The sequence below is a fragment of the Sodiomyces alcalophilus genome (assembly GCF_042370955.1).
Source record: "Sodiomyces alcalophilus JCM 7366 unplaced genomic scaffold ACRALscaffold_2, whole genome shotgun sequence".
In the NCBI taxonomy this organism is placed as follows: Eukaryota; Fungi; Ascomycota; class Sordariomycetes; order Glomerellales; family Plectosphaerellaceae; genus Sodiomyces; species Sodiomyces alcalophilus.
Genome location: NW_027263533.1, coordinates 4,869,112 through 4,885,014, shown reverse-complemented (window position 1 = coordinate 4,885,014; position 15,903 = coordinate 4,869,112). Strand labels below are relative to the sequence as shown.

Sequence of the window (15,903 nt, the reverse complement as noted above, 5' to 3'; positions counted from 1 at the left end):
CACATCTTGCGGCAGCGTTGTGGTTTCGGTAGGAATGTTGATTAAGGATTGAAACTCCCCAGCGAAGTCTTCTGTGCTCTCGGTGAAGCCACACCGTTGGACCCCCTGGCTCCGCTAAACCTACCGCGTAACTGTACAAAGTACCTTCGTACCCATGAACCTCCTGGTACCTAGGTACCTACGCGTAAAAGCGAAGGAGACGAGGCGGACATTCTTATCTTATCAGATCACCGACAAAAAATCCTCGTCCGTAATCTGTGCCATTTTTCCGACTCGTTCATTACGCGCCTCTTCAGGCCTGGCATATCCAGAGCATCCGATTTACAACCCTGTCATGATTCTTTCCCTGAGTATTTCTTAAGCGTATAATTATAATCTCTGATCATCATGGCGGATGCCAAACCGCCCCCTACGCCGCCCGAGCCAGTAAGTCATCAGAGCCCGTCTTTGCTACCACTAAATGCGACTGACATGCCCACGTCTAACCCCCAGGCCGCGGCTGCTACTTCCACTGCTCCGAAACCCAATGCATCTCCTTCCTCTGCTCCCGGCTACAAGGCGCTGGAGAGGAACCCTGCATTCCGTATGCTCGGCCTCCCGAGTCTCCCGCGCAAACTCCCGTCACGAAATTGGATGATCTTCTTCACCGTGACCGGCTCCTTCTCCGCCGCCGTCATCTACGACAGACGTGAGAAGAAGCGTGCCACGGCACGGTGGGCCCGCGCCGTAGCACCCCTCGCCAGCGAACCAGTGCCGAACCCCTCGCAGCTTCCCCGGAAGCTCACCGTCATGCTATCCGCACCACCGGGCGAAGGTGTCCGTGTAGCGCAGGACCACTTCCTGGAGTACATCAAGCCCGTGCTCGCCGCGTCCGGCCTCGACTGGGAATTCATCCAAGGTCGTGCTCAGGGCGACATCCGAGCCGCCGTCGCCGAACGTATCCGCCGTCGCCGCCGACTCGACGAGAAGCCAGACGAGCTGCTCGAGCCTACCGAGGAAGCCATCCGCGAGGAAGTGCGCAGGAGGAATAACATCCCCGAGTACGTGGGCGACGCGGGAGACATCGTCATCGGTCGCAACACGTGGAAGGAATATATCCGTGGCCTGCACGAAGGTTGGCTGGGTCCCCTCGATCTTCCGCCACACCTACAGCCACCACCACCACCGCCACCCGCGGAAGAAGAGGCCACCACCACCGAAGATGGCGCAACGGCCGAAAACCAGGACAAGAAGAAAGAAGAAGAGGAAAAGGAGAAGAAGCCCGAGAGACCTCCTCAGCCGCTCCCCCATAACACCACCGACGAGTACTCCGATTCCCCGCTGCCCCGTACGATCCCGGGTCACTTTTCCCCCTCGGCACCCATCCAGTTCCCCCACATTCTCGGCTTCCTCAACACCCCGACTCGTCTCGTCCGGTTCCTGAACCGCCGCGCCCTCGCCGACGATATTGGACGCCAAGTCGCCGCCGTCTGCTTCGCCGCGAACCGCGAATGGCGCGAGGAGGCCGAGGCCTCGTCCGACGACCGCCTCGCGCGCCGGGAACAGGAACTCGCCTTGGAATGGGAGGAGAAGAACTGGATCAAGAGTGTGTGGAAGACCGAAGCCGACGACGAGGAGGACAAGAAGGCCGGCAAGCTGCCCAAGGAGAAGGTGTGGACGAACCCCATGGTCCTTGACCCGCGGATTACTTCTCGTATGCGGCGGTTCGAGCTGCTCCCAGAGGACGAGGAGCGAGCCCGGGCCATTGTCATCCCGGAAGAAGTGGTCGAAGGATGGATCAAGAGGAATCTGCGGTCGCTATATCGCTGGGGCGCTGGGGCCTGGCAGGGAAAGCCTAAAGGCCCCAACGTCGGCAACATTGACGACGTGGTTGTCTGAGGTGAATGTATTCCCGGTCTGGCGCGATGGATTTTCCACCCTCGTTGGGCTCCTGTAAAACAATGATATATATACCTTGTTAGATATGAGTCTTGTATGGCAATTTGCCACAAACCATGTACTAGTAGCTATTGACGGACGGGTTTCTCCGGCTCACATCTACGGGGGGAAGGATGAAGATATTATAGATTCGCTACCCTCCTGTCTCATTAGAACAACCAGTCCATTGTCCAGAGGGGGAGAATACAATACATGTACTCCCAATACTTATCGCCGTTCTCTCCTCTTTGTGTCGAGCTACCGACTGCCTCGTATGTCGCATGAATACCTGCTCCTGGGGTTACAAGAATACACACAATCTCGCGTTCTCCTTCAGCGTCGTTTAGTCGTCGTCAGAATCAGAACCGTACGCCACGAGTCCCAGCCCGGGCTTCGACGGCGCTGATGTTGGAGCTTTTGCGGCTGGCGCCTGATCTGTCTTGCTGGCAGGCAGGCCGGCGTCCTTGCCATTCCCAAGACCGCCGCCATCAAGACTACCCTCACCACCATCCGCGTTCTCCTTGGTCTTCCCCGTCTCTGTTTCATCCTCATCATTCTTCTTCTTCTCCACCCCACCAGCCTCCTTTCCGTCCATACTCGAATTGCCGCCCTTGTCACCCGTCGCCGTCGCCGCGGCACCACTGGCCTTTCTCTTCATTAACGAACCCCTACCACCCTCGCGCCTGTCGTGCCTCTTCCTCTTCCTCCCGACGTTCTTCCACTCATCCGCGTCAATCACATCGCCTCCTCCCCCTCCGCCATCCCCTTCCGCTTCGCCCGCCTGCTCCGAGAGCCTCCGTTCCTCCACTCTCTGCGCGGCCCGGAATGCCTCCAGTCCTTCTCTTGTCTCGCGCTTTACCCTCTCCTCTTCCTCCCTTTGTCGCATCATCACGTCGTCGAGGAAATCTATCTCGTCATCATCCAGCGCACGGAATTGGTTCCGAATCTTGTGTTGCTCTTCAAACGCAGCTTGCTTGGCGGCTAATGCGTGTGTATCAAGTGTCAGTTGGGCCAGTTTCCCCCTCGAGTGGGCAGTTTCTCGCCCCTTTGAATAATCATGTGATCCGCCCACACTTGTGAAGATGGAAAAGAAAGACCAAAATCGTAAAAGAAACAAGATAACTGAACGAAATGAGAGGGTCTGGGGTTTCGCGGCAGGCGCCGGCATATGTAACAGAGGGGAACCGGAGAAGAACGAACGGGGAAGAGGAAAGACAAACCTTTATTCGCCTGCAAAATATCATAAAGACTCTGCTCCCCGCCTTCGTTCACAGCTTTCGCTCTCGCCTCATCCCTTCTCCGTCTCTCGGCCTCGAGCTCCCGCTGAACAGCCTCCCATTCCGCCGAGCTCTTACCAGTGCCCCTGCCACCGCCGTCATGAGAGGAAGAGGCAGCCGGCACGCCAGTCGCTTCCCCGGCTGCGCTCGACTGGGAAACCTCTTCGCCCGTCTCGGCGTCAATGCGTCCACGCGAGACGAAACGCGAGGCCATCGTCTTTTCGCTCTCAGTCTCCCCTTGAATGTGAATTACAGACACGAGGAGACGTGACGATAATGATGGGAAGAGTCGCGCTGTAAACGAGTCTTCTCTTCCTGGGAAAACTAGGAGGCAAATTGGGTGAGTGCGGAATCGAGAATACTGAAGGCGTCGTGAATCGCAAATGTGAAGGGTGTTTCTGACCACAGCATGAGCAGTAGCCTGGCCTAAGAGCACAGGGCAAGGCTCCAAACGAGCAGGGGTTGTAATGTGGCGACCAAAAGCTAGTGATTCCCAGCGAATCAGGAACCAAGGAACAGACGAGGCTGAAAATGAGCTTAGGTATGGCCCGTGCCCGGAAACGTACCAACATCGCAAAGCCATGATATGCGTGGCGTGTGAACGAGTTCCTCCAACGCATGTACGAATAATAGCATCACATGCAACGCAAAACAAGCTTTGCATCCATATCTGGACCATTCTGCTGCATTGACAGCTGATCTAAGAGTCTACTTGCAAAAGAGCCCCTCCAGTCTGTCTTCTGATTTCCCATGTCATCTCGGACCAAACATGGATTTATACCCTTTTGATCTCCTGCGAGCAGTCGTATCCAAGACCATCTCGCCCATATCTCCTCGACCCTTCTTCCCATGCCAGCTGACCGGTTTCCATAACGTCCACTTTTTCTTTTCTGCTCAGAAGGCCTGGTTATAGCATCACGCTTAAACCAGATGCCCGATAACGTGGAGCGCCATTCCATTATCAGCCTCTCCGAAGAGTCCGAAGAACTCAAACCAGTTTTCACCTTCCATATGATCCGCTGAGCCTCTGTGCCATGTGAAGAAAAACAAAGAATCTAAAGCCTTCTCGCGTGAAGGGAGAAATGAACAAGTGCCGCCAGCGCCCATAGAGTGTCATTGTTTCAAGTCCAGGCAACGGACAATGACTGAGGAAGGATTCAGTGTTGCTGTTTGGGGATGTGGAGGCTGACGGTGAATAATAAAGAAAATCCTCGAGGCTCGCAGGAAACCAAACCCCCTTTGCCATTTTGTTTGCCAATATCGCAATGCGTTGCACCGGAGGAAAAAAAGTGAACAAATCCTTCCCAATGAAATTTCCCCCCTTCATTCTCAGTAGTAAAGCCCCCTGGTGGCTTGTCCGGAAAATAAACCACAAAACAAAGACCGTTCTTACGGTAAAAGAAAACTTTTTGCATAATGCCAATGAAAAAGGGTGACAGAGCCCTTTTCATCCCAAGCCCGTGATGCGATGGTCGCGAGTTTCAAAGCCGGAAACTTCTTCTCATGGGATCGAAGATGCCAAGTCCATCGGAAGCGGCTGCAACATGGTACGATCGGGATGAGGGCGAATATATACATAAAGAACATGTAAAATGGGCCCATTTGCCCCGGCCGGTACGGAGACCAATTGGGAACGAATAGATCGTCCCGTACTCGAACCGATATTGACACATGCGGGCGTTGGCAGCTCTATTATGCTGAATATAGAAACTGCGCGCCTGGGTGCGAGAGAAATCGTGATAGGAGCGGTGAGCCAGCGTACACCATATGGCTAACACAGTCTTCCAAATGTCGTCCGTCGTCCGTAATACGAGCAAGGACTTCTCGATGAAGTCGGCCGTACAAAGCTGAAGGCTGGGAAAAGAAAAAGAAAGGAAAAAAAGCGATGTCTATCGTGGACGCCGAGCCCAGGGGATCGCGAGGCTGACCGTAAAACGCCAAAAAACTGCCATCCGTATGCCGAGAGAAAAAGGTGAAAGTGCTGTCATTAAGGGCATCGGCCACTCAATCATGAGACGTTGGGCCTAATAGCTGTGATGGCCAGCTATCTTGTGAGACGAGCGAGGCCCGTCGCAAGATGCGGCAACCGCCAAAAGGAAGAGGCGTCGCATGTGTGCGGATGCCCGAGATCGTAATGCTGGGTGGAATGACCAGCTAAGAAAGTTCCATGAAGTGCAGGCTGGTGGAGCCTGCCATGTCGAAGGTTGTTGTCCGTCGTGTGGGTATCTGAAAAATGCTAACCGTATCATCCATTTTCCGGAAAAAAAAGAAAGAGAAAAAGAAAAAATAATGTGCGTGCCATGCTGGACGCCGGGTAAACATGGGATAAACTTTTTCGGTTCAGAACACCTGTGTGGATGCGGTGCGCGATGTGGTTGCCAATAAGACGAGGCCGCCGTATAAGTAAGGGGTTCTAGCCCACAACGGGCTGGCTAAAATAGCCTTGATGCTTGACAGGTTCGATGCAGCTGGCGCAGCTACATTCGGCAATACCTTGCTCCCACATGGTCTGGCCATATCCGTATGTATGGGGATACGTTCCGTGCCGCGGCACGAAATAGTTTGACGGCACAGACTGCTGGAAGCGACTATTCCACTGCCCACTGGCGGCTGCAGACGAGAACCACTCGTTGTAGCGGGCGTTGGCCGATGAGGCAGAACTGAGATAATCGGGCGTACCATATCCGGAATCAGGCGGCGTGAGAGGTGCGTTATGCCAGGCCATGGCCGGGCCGGAAGCAGGCCAGTCGGTGGCGGACATGCGGTATCCTTGCGAGTGAGCCACCTCGCCGCGCTTGATGGATTGGTAGCGTTCGTACTCAGCAGCCTGCTGCTGCACCCAGGACCCGTAAGATAGGCGGCCTCCATAGCGAGCGACATCGGTGTCGATGGCAGGCACGAGAGACGCCTGTCTTCCCCGCGCGGCGCGGGCAAGAGCCTGTTCCTTCAGGACGGTCCACTCCTCCCAACTCTTGATCCAGGCAGTGTAGTCTCGACTGTAATCGAGGTTAACGAACAGGTTGAAACTACACTCCTGCAGCCACTCCCTCTCGAGAAGGTTCAGTTCCGTGACGGCGATGCCACTGACTTCGGCCCACGACTTGTTCTGGAACGTGTTGTCGTCGAGGAACTTGCTAGCCAAGATGAGCGCAGTGGTGAGCATGCGCCAAATATCGCCGTCGTTGACGCGAAAGACGTTCTTCTGCTTCTGGGTATTGACTCGCTTGGCGAGGTAGTTCATGCCGAGAAGAATCGTGCTCTTGGGCAGACGAGTGGAGGAAAGGATCCCAGTGACAAATTTGCGGAAGGATGAGGAAGCGACCGAGTTGGGAACGGCAATGCTCGAGGCCATGTCGGCGACAAACTCGGCCATGTGCTCAACCTCGTAATCGAGGACGGCACAAACTCCTCCGGAGACCATGTTGGCGGTAGCGGTCTGAATCGACGAAGATCAAGAAGCAGATCCCCGTCGTGTAGCGGAAGAGGTACTCGAGGCAGTGACAGAACACCAGACAGGAGTGACCGAAAATGGATGCAACCCGAGGGTATTCCGAAGGCCGTAAGAGGGGTGGGAAACGTCGCGTCGAGGGACGGGAGCTAGAAAAGATCAAACTCTCTAGCGTTGATGATCCATAGAAGTGATGTTCTGGCGTCGATTAAAACGGAATGGATGTCGGCGCGGACGATATCTCGATAGATGCAGCCGGAGCCCCAATTATTTTCAAATGCTGCGTCTCAAAATACAGATCGGAAGAGACGAAAAAACACGAAATGTCAGAGATTCGGGTTGCCGAAACTGGTGGGAAAGAAATAACTTTTTCGGAGGATGTGTCGTGGCAAGGAATAGAAGGAAAGTCAAAAGTAGGCGTCAAAAGGAATGTATGGGCCTGAGCACTGCTATGTTCTGTGGCAAGTCAGTACGAGGTTTTTCAAGACCAATGACGAGAAACGAGAGGAAAACGACGCGTTGCAAGTGATGTTGCTCGTTGTTGCCAGAACCACAAAACCAGTCCCAGCAATGCGGAACGGTTCGTCCAAGCCAAGTGCAAAAAAGAATGAGATGAAACGTATTTCTCCAGTGCGGCTCGAGGTAGTACAGGTTCCACGTTTCGATGCTCGCCTTGGTTCTGTGGTAACGCGTTTCGTGGTTGGTATATGGATACCGGTTTATTCATCCGTCGACGGGACGTTTAACCGACTTCGAGAACGCTGGGGATTGACGGTATAGCGTGAGAAGATCGCTGTCGGAACCGTCGAGAAAACCATGCAAAGTTTGTTGTATGATGGTTTGCCGTCGGATGAACAGATGATGTGTGGTACTCGAGCCAAATAGGCCGGCAAGCAAGAGTCGACGAGGTGAAAAAAAAAGGAAAAAAAAAAAGAAAAAGAAAAGACAAAAGCGCAACAGAAATAGAAGCAAGTAATGAAATGGCGAAAAGACGTACCTTGTGGCTGTTGGTCGTAGAAGCGTAACCATCAACGCACAGCGGAGTAAGTCGGCCGTCGTAGCGATGAAGAAATGGAAGAACAGCGGCTTCAACGCAAGCTGCGCAAGGTACAGAGCCGAAGGCGAAGATGTTCGTGTGCAGTGAAGACCAGAACAGGGCCTGGGCTCCTTGATCCGTTGTGACGCGCTTGTTTTGACCGAACCCTCCTATCTCCTATTTCGACACACAAGGGAATGTAGCAGAGCCCAAGAATCCCAACAAGTCGACGACTCGAGAAGGAATTTGGCGGAAGAGTCGACGATCGTTGAACGGCGGATTCGGTGGTTGCAAGGGTAAGTCGGGGGTGAGGGATGGGGGGAAGGGGAAGGGGGTAGACAGAAGGACGAGCGAAGGAAAATAAAGAGAATATACGAAGTACATAAGAGAAGGGTGGGGAAGGGTAGAATATTAATTAGTGAGGATGGCCAAGAGAGATGATGCACAAATGAGCGGGTCGGTCGGAGGGGCGGAATGGGAAGAAAAGTCGATGCTACAGTGCAGCGCTGGTGACCGGCCGCAATTGGGTGGGTTCAGAGTCGTTTGGACGGGGGGTGTCAAGCGTTCAGCCACTGTGAGGGTACGAGTAGGAACAAAGCTGTGGGCGCAGGACGGAAGGCAGCAAAGTTCCGTTGTAAATTAGCTTGTGAACTGAGGTGCCCAGTCAACGGGTTGGAGGTGGAGCCTGAGTGGTGAAGGGGGCGAGACCAAGATGGAGCCGTTTTGCTCCATTCGAGACGGAAAGTACGAAGTACTGTATCGTACTGTACGTTGTACGTTGTACCTACGAAGTATGTAATACCTACTTAGTAGGTACTTACGGATAACATGAAGGCCAAGGCCTACATTATGTAATTATGTGGTCGGTATTTTGATTGGCCGTATACATCGTGGCAGCGCCTACAATATTAAGTTTGTACGTATGTACATTTTTACCTCGTCCTGTTGCCGGCTTTTCCCATCTTGTTGATTATTCGCTCATAGTACCGGCTCTCATCTCTGTTCACCGTTTCTGTAGCCAATTTACCCATATTTTCCTACGACGACAGCCAGCACACCAAGCTGCCTGCCACGCGTGTGTATGGATACGCACACGAGACGCTGTGTGCACGATTAACGGCATACTTGTGTATGTACCTACCTAGTAAGGGAGAAGCGGGTACTATCGTATATTGTAGCTACCTAGGTACAACGTACACTAATTACGACATATGGACCAAATAGGCAGATGCGATGGCCGGAATGGTGGGTGTTCTAGTCCCACCGTCAACAAGCGCAATTTGTCGCAGCAGTCTTACAACCAAGTACCACGCGTGCTAGTATTCGTATTACTCAGCACGTTGTAGGCACTTTACGGTTCTCTTCCTGTAGCCTCAGTGGCTGATGGTTTTCTGGGGGCTTGTCGGGGCGAGTACGAAGGGACTAGTCGACGTGAGCCTCCTGGGCAACTTCCTTTTATGACCTGGCAGAGGAAAGTAGAAACGATGAACTGTGGACATGCAGCTCGGCTTTCAGTAATGGAGTCAGCAATGCAATTTGGCGTCTGCTAATTGAAATCATGTACGTTGCATTTGATCGTGCCATGGACCTTCATAGTGGTGGTGGCGGTTTGTTAAGAACCCGTCGGAATTCTACAACCACACGATGTACTTAAATTAGTGCCTGTACCTGTATGTACGTACTAAGTACGTTGTATGCAATACGTAAGTACATGTGTGGGTAGTACGTTGTATCTTCCTCGCCATCTTTTATTTATTTATTTTGATTTTATTTTTAAAAAGGGTCTGCGGATAATACATACAAGTGAAGGGCCCGAGTGATCCAATCCGGTGAAAAGGAATACAGGCCCGGGCTCAGGGAACACAGTAGTTACGGTACTCCGCACAGGCCGAGGGAGTGTCTTTCTAAGGCAGGTGAAGGTGTGGCGGTAGGGGTCCTTGGGAAATTAAACTACGCACGAATAGGTACCGAGTCATTATTCGTTCTTCTGTACGTTGTACACTGGGAGTTGTATGGAATACCGGCACAGGATGAGAGGTCCCACATTTCACCCCCACCCTTACGAGAACACTGGACTCACGGGCTCTCACCTTCAAACTTCGTACTTCGTACCTACAAAGTACAACTTCCTTCGTACCTATGTAATAGGGGCCACCAAACTGAATCCTATAAAAGAACGCGGCACATGACTCTTGCCTACCGAGTGGCGTTATTAGCTACGAGGTCGTACTGCGCAGTTCCTTTCGAGATGGGCATGGCATGACGGATATGTATGACCTGCAGATATAAAACTCAGAAGCAAGGGCGTGACGGAGTTTTCGAGTCTAGTAGCGTAGACTTCGCAGCTAGATAACCACCAATTTCTTTCCACCGTTATTACTGCCTTGCGCCGTCTGTCGGCCACGTTTTGCGGGGAAGCAACAGAAATGTCTAGGACGGCCTGGCATGGCGCTGTATTCAACGTTTCTATTGTTGAGAGTCGAGAAACGCTTTTATTACTTGGTACGCGTAGCAAGATCCCTCGATTTCTAGGATGACCCACACGGCACTGGATCACCGGCTAGGTCGTCGTACACTAGAGAGAGGGAAAAAAAAAAAAAAAAAAAAAAAAAAAAAAAAAAAGGAACTAGAACTCGCCGTAGAACCTTCCTGGTACTGTACGTACGTCTTTCGCCACACACTGAGGATGACAATCAGAATGACGAGTCGCCCGTCAGCGTCAAGCCTGTCGTGACGTCGATGCAAAGAAAACAAAGAAAAAAAAAAACTCGAATCCATCGGGCATAGACAGGGTGACGAGTTTTTCATACGAAGTAATTTACTCATGGCGTCTTGATGCGCGGGCATGAACTTTAGCTGTCGGAGCCAATAATCAACATCCGAGGGTGACGATTCAGAAAACCAGGACGATGGATCGGCAGACCGTTCTGATGGCTTGTACGGATGAAAATATTTCATCAGACGGAGCAGCGTTGCACCCAGAGCAGAGAGTCAGGCTCTCCCCCAACGTCAGGACGAAGCCGTTCGACGAATGCTGCGACGCTCACGTGCCAAGTCGCCGGCCCCTTCGATAGTCTTCATTCTCCGACTATCGGTCTGGCGCATCACAGCATGGTCAGTGCGGTGCTTTACCTACAACGATACCTTCCTTACCCGATTAAGAATGGCCGCCATATCGATTCGCGTCATGGCCAGCGCGTTGGTACTAATACCAGGCGGATAACTATTCCATTGCTTCGGGTCTTACAACGTACCTGCTTACAGAATGAGTTTCGACAATAGATCGTATACGTGTAAAAGCAATATTCGGTCTATGTACTTCGTATGTCTCACCTAACTCTTAACCATACCTGGATCCGAATACCTGACGCGTGAATTATATCGTTTTACGTACTTTTAGTTACGCTGTACACTATAATCGGTGCCGTCGGTCTACACTACACGTGTAGTGTCGTACCCTGAGCGAGACTTGGACATGGCGACCTATCCTAATCGGGTATCATGCTATAGCGCCGACTGAGCCTGGGCGTTGCAACTGGTATGCAGGTAGGTACGTTGTACGTTGTACCTCCTCCTAATAGAGGATTCCGCACCACAGCCAACCAATCAACAATCTGTCATATCCAAAATTGAGCCAAGGCCGTGGGGGTTTCCAAGGCCAGATCGGCAAAGATAGTGGGCCGAGGCGTTTTAGAGGAAACGGTGTAGCAGCTTCAAATCTCCGTCTTAGCCCTCAGGAAACTGCGGAACTCGTGAAGTCGAGGAGTACCTAACCTCGCTGACGGCTGAGATTTGCTATTCGAAAACATTTGGAGGTTGGACAGCGTCATGACGATAGCCAAGACTCCAAGACGCCCTTCTCTTCAGGTCAAAAAGGTTTGTCTAGGTAGTCATAGGTGACTATCTGCTCCTGTATAAAGACCGAGATGGGGATAACGAGGAAATGAAGAACTTGGACCATTTCCCCCATATCCGTACATGTCTTATTGCAGCATTGGTCATTGGATCGGTCCCGCAATGCTATGAATAGACGCGCCTGTCCCTCGGGTCTCTCGTGACCCGCGACCTCGAGCTCGGCAACCCGAGGAAATGGTGACTCGTGTGCCCGAAGGCAGAGGGAAAAAAAAAAAAAAAAAAAAAAAAAAAAAGGCCCTTCTCTGTTGCCCCAAAAATATTGACGCCTGAATCGAAACCAATCAACCAGCCTGACCCGCAAGGGTCCAAGTCTAACCAGGATGGCGCAGTTGATGGAAGCCATGGGAAAAAAAAAGGATTCGTATACAACGTAGTCCCGTGGCTAGAGGCGCACGATGACCCTTTCTTTGATGGCTCGGTAGGCTCAATGACTCTCTTCTAGGAATTTTCCTTTCCTAGTGGCGGCGGATGGTTGGCTGTAGGCGTCCAGGAACACTCCGAGGACACGATGGCCAAACCCACTCCACGGACCTGCATATGCCCAAATATCCCTCACCACAACATACCTACGTAGCGGCTCTAACAGGCGGGCCGATGAGGGGCATCGTTGACTTGACAACTTGACCGACCTCTCCGATGGGGAGACGCTTGCCAGGTCTTTCGAGAACACCGCAAGAAGCCGGTTTCGGCCGACGCCCATTTGTATGGGAAACTAAGAAAAATTTGAAAAAGAAAACCCATCGTCACTCAATCCCTCAGTCACATTTTCGTGTGTGTGTGGGATCGCCTCCGCCGGCTGGACCTCAAGCTTTCCAATTTGTCACGCTGACCTTGACCCATCATTCGCCAGGCACAGAAGAGCTTCCAATGCATGACAAGGACCGACAGGTTTACGGCATCTGGAGCCACGTAAATTCCAGGTGCATACCAAGTACGAAACAGGGACATGGCGGCAAACCACTCTGCGACCTTCTGGACTCGGACTGTCCCTATTGGGGGTACGGATGCCGACTACGGTGCACGCAGCGCCGAGACACTGAATTGAATGTCCTGCGTTGTAAATGCCTCTCTGGGGGAAACTGAGGGGGTGGACGGCTTGTAATGTTCCTCGTGTCTTTCCTCTTTCATTCCGACCAGCTATCAAAAGGGTGCAGATGGACGACGGATGGATGGATGGATGTAGAATTCGGAATCATTCAATGGTATGCCGCAGTCCCGTGTTGTCATTTCCGCCTCTTCCTCTTCCGTGTTCCCAGGACGGGTCCCGGAACTTCGCTCCCCTCGTTTCATTACCTCACTCCGAGATGGAGAGAGGAAGAACAGTTCCTTTTCTTCCCCTCATTCCCCCAACCTCATTCAGCCTCCCCCCTACCATCCCCAGCCTCTATATGCATGCACGTACATATACCCGGTCACCAGACGGCCGTGATTCGCCGTATGCAAAGTGATGTAGGCGCTTCACCACATTCAGCAATAAGTAAAGCAAAAAAAATCCCGACGACAGCCGACCAATTTGATCATTCATCACGAAGAGTATCACCTCGCCGTCTCGTGTCTCCCGTGATCACGCATGCACATGACTCACTCCATGGCCACTCTGCCATTTTAACTTTTCGACCATATATTCACTATTGATATTCTAGGGGGAAAGGGAGAGGCGCGGACAGGTGAGCAGCAGACCGACTGCGCAGATAGCCGGTCAGCACCCTTCCATTGCGGCGGAGAGCATGGCGAAGAAGTCGTCGCGATGATCTCTCACAGCCCACAGCCAGCCCCTCTGTACCCCATAATGCAGGGTGATAATAGTACGTTGGACGCCCAATTCCACACCTCACTCTCGCCCTTCCCATGGTGGCTCTTTAGCCGCCCGGTTCCAAGCATCGCCAGTCGGTCTAAGTAACGACCAACTATTCTCTCTACCCTGTTCGTAATCGGCGCACCCTCATCTCCCGATGATGTCGTGACAAGCCAAAATAGTCAGTCCATGTAACCTTTTTTTCCCTCCTCAACGCCAAGCCCCAGAACGTTTCCCAGCGCAAGCATAGCATCTTCCATTACCTTCGCCCTTCATCGCCACTCCACGAGTCCACTTCCCCTTCCTGGAATCTACGCAGTGGGAAGAACAAAAACAAAAAGGAAAAAGAAAGGTCTGGCACGATCTGACCCGAAAGAAAAAAAAGTTGAATCCGAACAAGATCGTTACGACCTGGAAGACAAAGTCGGCGCCACACCCTCGGCTCGGTTGCTGGGCGTTGTAACAATACGCTGCCCTTGAGTTCGGATTACCGTCCGCCGTGCCTACCGAAACGGTACGATAGCTCGATCAATAATCGGCACGCCCCGTGAACACACGTCCGCCTCGTTCCCCCAGCGCGACTTCCACTCGTTCTCCGTGGCCAGCGATTCGTCAAAGGCTTTGCGGCACTCGGGCGGGAGCAGGTCCTTGATGTCATCGGAGACGGCCCCCAGGGTGCGGAACGGCTCGAGGAAGTCGGGCGGGTGGCCACCGTTGCGCGTATGCACAAAGGGAGAGACCCCCGGCGGTGCCGGCTCGTAGTAGAAATCTAGGATCTGCACCTTGGACGAGAGATCGGGAGGTAGCTGGGGGAACGTAGACGATGGACGGAGCTTTTGTGCTTCCTCGGGTGTGAGTTCCTCGATGCGCGTGTGCGTAGGCTGCATGATGGCCGGTAGCTGCATCGTATTGGTGTGGATGTCGTAGACGCCTTTCTCGTTGTTCAGCTTACGAATGGCGTTGATGGTGCTGTTGAAGTTGCTGTTTCGATTTTGTTAGCCTCGTCATATGCTCCAGCTCCTGGTCTTCTTCTTCTTCTTCTTCCATCACAATCCTTATACGGCAGATTGGGGACAGGGGGGTTTCTGACATACCTCGCCTCACGGGCATGCTCAAGCATCCAGTTTACGTTGGTCACGTTCACTTTGCGCTTCTTCACCTCGATCTTACCGGAGAACGAGTCGGAGACCGCGGGGGCTTGTTGGTGGTAGACGGCGCTGGCGCCGTGCCAAGCCACGTATTGGTTCTTGTTGTAGGGCTCGTTCGGGTTGAACACATCGGAAGGATCAGCGAGCTCGCCCTCGACCACGCCGTCGGCCCGGGCGTCGGCGACGCGGTAGTCGTCGATGACGCGGCGGCCGCCGACGATGATGCGGGCGCCAAACTCGCGGAACACCGACCGGGCCGTGACTATCCCTATAGAGCGGCCCTTGTAAGAATGTGGGATGATCTCCCTCTCGATCATGTCGCGCTTCTCGTCGTCGCCCACAATAATCTTGTGCAACCGGAGATGTTTGGTGAAGAAGAGGTACGAGTCGCGGAACCCGACACACCGCGCGGGCTCCGTCGAAAGCATGTAGAGGCGTTCGCTGCGTCCCAGGACGGTGAAAGTGCGGCAGCGGTACTCGCGGCCGCCCTTCAGGTGACCATTCTTGTCCACTTTTGTCTCGCCGTCTGGGTCTTCGGGAAGGACGCATTCGTCGTTGACGATATCAACCTCGGTGCCTTCCTTGTCGATGGCCTGGCGCAGCTTTTGAGACGCCTGGCCTGGGCCGGGCTTGCGGCCACCGCGTCCTCGCCAGCCTCCTCGGCCGCGGCGCCGCGGGGTGTCGGCCTCGGATGCGGGTACGGTGATCATGTTGTCCCAGTCTGGCGGTCGATTCTTTGGCGGCCGACCGAGTCGCTTGCGACGGATGACGGGAACCGGCGGTGGCGTGGGTTCCTTTACGGATGGTTCTGTCTCTGGTTCGGGTTCAGGCTCAGCGTCGCCATCTCCCTCCTTGCTACCGCCTTTTTCGCCTTTGCCTTCACCTCCGCCGTCACCTCCCCCGTCCTTCTTGGCGTCCTCATCAGGTTCGGAGTCTTCGGGTTTATGATCCTCGTCAGCGTCGGGTTTTGTGTCCATTTCAGAACTCGGTACGTCGGGCATGTTTTCATCTTCATCGACATTGCGAGGCGTGCTCTCTGTGATTCATTTGTAAGTAAGACGGCATTCCATCCATCCCTGCATCCAAGACGGCAAATGTACGTATGTCGAAGATGGATAGGGGAAGGCAGGTTGGATTCTAAATACTTACGTAGAGCAGCCGATGCGCGTTTGGCGGCTGCACGCCCCGAGCGACGACCCATGCTCCTTTCTGCAAGCGCCGATGTTGATTAATGAATCCTTTGTGACATAAAAGACGAGAGCTAGAGATAAGATGGTATCAGACGATGCTGGACGATTATGAATGCAGCAATCCTGCATGTAGCAACTCGTCTAGCATGGCATCGCAACAACCTGGTCGCGATTCGC

At 53.2% G+C, this 15,903-nt stretch overlaps 7 protein-coding genes across 7 annotated transcripts; 3 read left to right on the top strand and 4 right to left on the bottom strand.

Moving 5' to 3' along the window:
- Window positions 1-387: 387 nt before the first annotated feature.
- Window positions 388-1,878, top strand: ACRALDRAFT_2040888 (uncharacterized protein; the record flags this gene model as incomplete). Its single annotated transcript, XM_071021103.1, has 2 exons — window positions 388-426; window positions 493-1,878. 2 exons carry the CDS (start codon window positions 388-390, stop codon window positions 1,876-1,878), a joined length of 1,425 nt encoding a protein of 474 aa, XP_070877823.1.
- Window positions 1,879-2,260: 382 nt separating this feature from the next.
- ACRALDRAFT_2026259 (uncharacterized protein) lies at window positions 2,261-3,408 on the bottom strand (the record flags this gene model as incomplete). Its single annotated transcript, XM_071020378.1, has 2 exons — window positions 2,261-2,898; window positions 3,138-3,408. 2 exons carry the CDS (start codon window positions 3,406-3,408, stop codon window positions 2,261-2,263), a joined length of 909 nt encoding a protein of 302 aa, XP_070877822.1.
- Window positions 3,409-5,607: 2,199 nt separating this feature from the next.
- Window positions 5,608-6,615, bottom strand: ACRALDRAFT_2100133 (uncharacterized protein; the record flags this gene model as incomplete). Its single annotated transcript, XM_071022998.1, has 1 exon — window positions 5,608-6,615. One exon carries the CDS (start codon window positions 6,613-6,615, stop codon window positions 5,608-5,610), a length of 1,008 nt encoding a protein of 335 aa, XP_070877821.1.
- Window positions 6,616-8,102: 1,487 nt separating this feature from the next.
- Window positions 8,103-9,139, top strand: ACRALDRAFT_207930 (uncharacterized protein; the record flags this gene model as incomplete). Its single annotated transcript, XM_071022357.1, has 8 exons — window positions 8,103-8,209; window positions 8,241-8,252; window positions 8,289-8,304; window positions 8,343-8,434; window positions 8,519-8,594; window positions 8,663-8,781; window positions 8,937-8,982; window positions 9,050-9,139. 8 exons carry the CDS (start codon window positions 8,103-8,105, stop codon window positions 9,137-9,139), a joined length of 558 nt encoding a protein of 185 aa, XP_070877820.1.
- A 62-nt stretch (window positions 9,140-9,201) lies between these two features.
- Window positions 9,202-10,783, bottom strand: ACRALDRAFT_207929 (uncharacterized protein; the record flags this gene model as incomplete). The annotated part of the gene is made up of 14 exons (XM_071022356.1): window positions 9,202-9,224; window positions 9,267-9,309; window positions 9,347-9,359; window positions 9,480-9,530; window positions 9,564-9,582; window positions 9,637-9,753; window positions 9,834-9,844; window positions 9,909-9,969; window positions 10,050-10,144; window positions 10,223-10,253; window positions 10,360-10,403; window positions 10,476-10,534; window positions 10,581-10,720; window positions 10,768-10,783. The coding sequence occupies 14 exons, from the start codon at window positions 10,781-10,783 to the stop codon at window positions 9,202-9,204; spliced, it is 723 nt and encodes a 240-aa protein (XP_070877819.1).
- A 58-nt stretch (window positions 10,784-10,841) lies between these two features.
- On the top strand, window positions 10,842-13,868 carry ACRALDRAFT_207928 (uncharacterized protein; the record flags this gene model as incomplete). Its single annotated transcript, XM_071022355.1, has 20 exons — window positions 10,842-10,876; window positions 10,943-11,004; window positions 11,128-11,174; window positions 11,260-11,353; window positions 11,409-11,430; window positions 11,469-11,554; window positions 11,599-11,675; window positions 11,709-11,770; window positions 11,828-11,921; window positions 11,980-12,011; window positions 12,076-12,199; window positions 12,249-12,295; window positions 12,353-12,366; window positions 12,402-12,513; window positions 12,536-12,609; window positions 12,678-13,037; window positions 13,072-13,146; window positions 13,237-13,479; window positions 13,575-13,706; window positions 13,774-13,868. 20 exons carry the CDS (start codon window positions 10,842-10,844, stop codon window positions 13,866-13,868), a joined length of 1,887 nt encoding a protein of 628 aa, XP_070877818.1.
- A 23-nt stretch (window positions 13,869-13,891) lies between these two features.
- On the bottom strand, window positions 13,892-15,513 carry ACRALDRAFT_207927 (uncharacterized protein; the record flags this gene model as incomplete). Its single annotated transcript, XM_071022354.1, has 2 exons — window positions 13,892-14,369; window positions 14,483-15,513. 2 exons carry the CDS (start codon window positions 15,511-15,513, stop codon window positions 13,892-13,894), a joined length of 1,509 nt encoding a protein of 502 aa, XP_070877817.1.
- Window positions 15,514-15,903: the final 390 nt, after the last annotated feature.